The following is a 2397-nucleotide window of genomic DNA, read 5'->3' as shown; positions in this document are numbered from 1 at the left end:
ATGGTGTTACAGGAAGGGAATTGGGCTAAAGCTAGCTGCTGCTCTGCCTGGGAGCCTGTTTGGGGATCCTGAATGGCTCGAGGTAGCTGAGACATGTGAATGGGGTATGAGTAAACAGCAGCCCGTGGGAGGGAGGCTGCCTGGGCGCTGTGGTCCCGCTCACGTCCCAGCAGTAGCTGAGCGCAGGCGGCGATGGTGTTACCGGCCTGGCAGCATGGAGTGGGGGCAGCTGGGGCTTTGCTGATCAGTGCCTCTCCTTACGTGGGAACGCCAGCAAGCTCTCAGATGCGCCGCTTTAGAGCGAGGCCGTGCTCTCTGGTGTGCTGCCTGTTTTGTCCCTAGCAGGCACAGCAAACCGTAAGTCTGGGTTTATGTAGCGTTTGGATGCTTGGTGTCGGGTGCAGCGCAACAACTGTGGTGGGTTTCAGGGAGCTGCTCACTCTCCTTTCTCGTTGCAGGCGCAGGGTGTATGCTGTTGTAAGGGCACCTGGGGGAGCCTGGAGCAATGCCGCCGCCTTCGGACATTGTGAAAGTAGCTGTGGAGTGGCCAGGAGCCAATGCACAGCTGCTGGAAATCGATCAGGTGAGACCTGGCAACCTGATGGGGGAGGAAATGCAGCACAGCCTTGGCACAGGAACGTGGGAAGCATGAAACGGGCAGCATTCCCTTCCGCTTGGGAGGAGCGTGGCTACTGAGGACTCTCTCTTTCTGTTCCAGAAAAGGCCTCTTGCATCCATCATCAAGGAGGTGTGTGATGGGTGAGTAGTTCTCTGGGAACCCCTGTAGAGAAATTCCATCCACCCGTCGGGTTGGCTGGGGCGCTGTGGAAAGTCTGCTGCCTGTCAGTGCTGCCGGCATCATCCAGAGCTTTGGCCGGGCTCGAGAAACAGAAGAGCGTTAAAACAGCAGCTTTGTGTTGTTATTCCAGTCCTGAGCATGTGCCCATAGGGTCAGGGTCTCGGGCGGTTGGCCCATCCTGCTGTCTTGAAACGCAGGCCTCTTCAGATGTGCTACAGAGCTTGGCTTAGAGTAGGCTCACGTCCTGCCCCCTTGTCAGGAGGGAGGTGTTTTCTCTCCTCTTCAGGAGACCTAATTTCCCTTGCTGAAGCTTTGCTTGAAAGTTCTTTTCCACCCTCCTGGGATCAAGCTCCTGTTCCTACTGGAGAGCCAGAAAAAAGAGGAAGAAGCTTATGTATCCTTCTTCCTCTGCCAGGTGGTCGCTGCCCAACCCTGAATACTACACTCTGCGGTACGCAGATGGTCCTCAGCTCTACATCACGGAGCAGGTCAGTGTCAGAGGCAGCAAATTGCTGATGTCTTGCCAAGAGTGCAGAATGCCTTGGACTGGTGTCATGGGACAGTCCTGTTGCTAATCCTTGAGGGGCAGCATCTCTGCTGCCAAAAATACTCGGACGTGAACGGTGTCATTGAAGTGCGGAGCCTGGCACTTCTCCCCGCGCACGCCTGCAGCGCCAGGGCCCAGCAAGGGAGCTCAGCACTCTCAGTAGGGATGTGTGGCACAGGAGCCACTTGGCTTCAGCTTACAAATGTGCACTGTGTAGAGCCAGTTGCACTCTTCCTGCCCCTTCCCGCAGTTTACAGTGCGTGTTTCCTTTCAGACTCGCTGTGACATCAAGAATGGAACCATCCTGCAGCTGGCAGTCTCGCCGGTAAGTGCTCCCTCGCGCCCATCGCTCGGGGCTGGCCTTGCGGGCCGGGCTGTTCCTCACCTCCCAGCTTTTCCTGCTCCGTCTCCCCGAACGGCAGGGCCCACCTTCGTCGGGGGCAGGAAGTCCAGCCAGGGGTTCTAGTGCATCCCCTGGCTTAGCATGTTTAAAAGCACCGGACAGACATTCCCAGCAGGAGTGCGTTAGTATTGTCCGTTGGAAAGCGGCAGTACTGGTGACTTGTGGTCAGCAGGCTGAGGGAGGGGAGTCTCCCCCCCTCCTCTGCTCTTGTGAGACCCCAGCTAGAGTGCTGCGTCCAGCTGTGGAGCCCCCAGTATCAGAAGGGTACAGACCAGTTGGAGCGAGTCCAGAGGAGGCCCCAGAGATGCTCCGAGGGCTGGAGCCCCTCTGCTGTGGGGCCAGGCTGGGGGAGTTGGGGGGTTCAGCCTGGAGAAGGGAAGCTCCGGGGAGACCTCAGAGCCCCTTCCAATGCCTGGGGGGCTACAAGGGTGCTGGGAGGGGACTTTTTACAGGGGCAGGGAGTGACAGGACAAGGGGTAACAGGTTTAAATTGTAAGTGGGGAGGTTTAGATTAGATATCAGGAAGGAATTCTTCCCACAGAGGGTGGGGAGGCACTGGGACAGGTTCCCAGAGAAGCTGTGGATGCCCCATCCCTGGGAGTGTCCAAGGCCAGACTGGATGAGGCTTGGAGCAACCTGGTCTAGTGG

General features: G+C 57.7%; 1 protein-coding gene across 1 annotated transcript in view; it reads left to right on the top strand.

Annotated features, from left to right (window-relative positions):
* Window positions 1-464: 464 nt before the first annotated feature.
* Window positions 465-2397, top strand: part of ELMO2 (engulfment and cell motility 2) — a gene marked incomplete at its 3' end in the record, with an annotated part of 17006 nt that continues 15073 nt past the window's right edge. Inside the window, exons 1-4 of the mRNA XM_010158563.1 lie at window positions 465-583; window positions 719-759; window positions 1215-1287; window positions 1621-1671. Of these exons, the coding sequence (XP_010156865.1) occupies window positions 506-583; window positions 719-759; window positions 1215-1287; window positions 1621-1671 (243 nt within the window). The remainder of the gene's footprint in view (window positions 584-718; window positions 760-1214; window positions 1288-1620; window positions 1672-2397) is intronic.

This window comes from Eurypyga helias, unplaced genomic scaffold (genome assembly GCF_000690775.1).
Source record: "Eurypyga helias isolate BGI_N326 unplaced genomic scaffold, ASM69077v1 scaffold36779, whole genome shotgun sequence".
Classification (NCBI taxonomy): domain Eukaryota; kingdom Metazoa; phylum Chordata; class Aves; order Eurypygiformes; family Eurypygidae; genus Eurypyga; species Eurypyga helias.
This window is presented reverse-complemented; position numbering and strand designations above follow the sequence as displayed.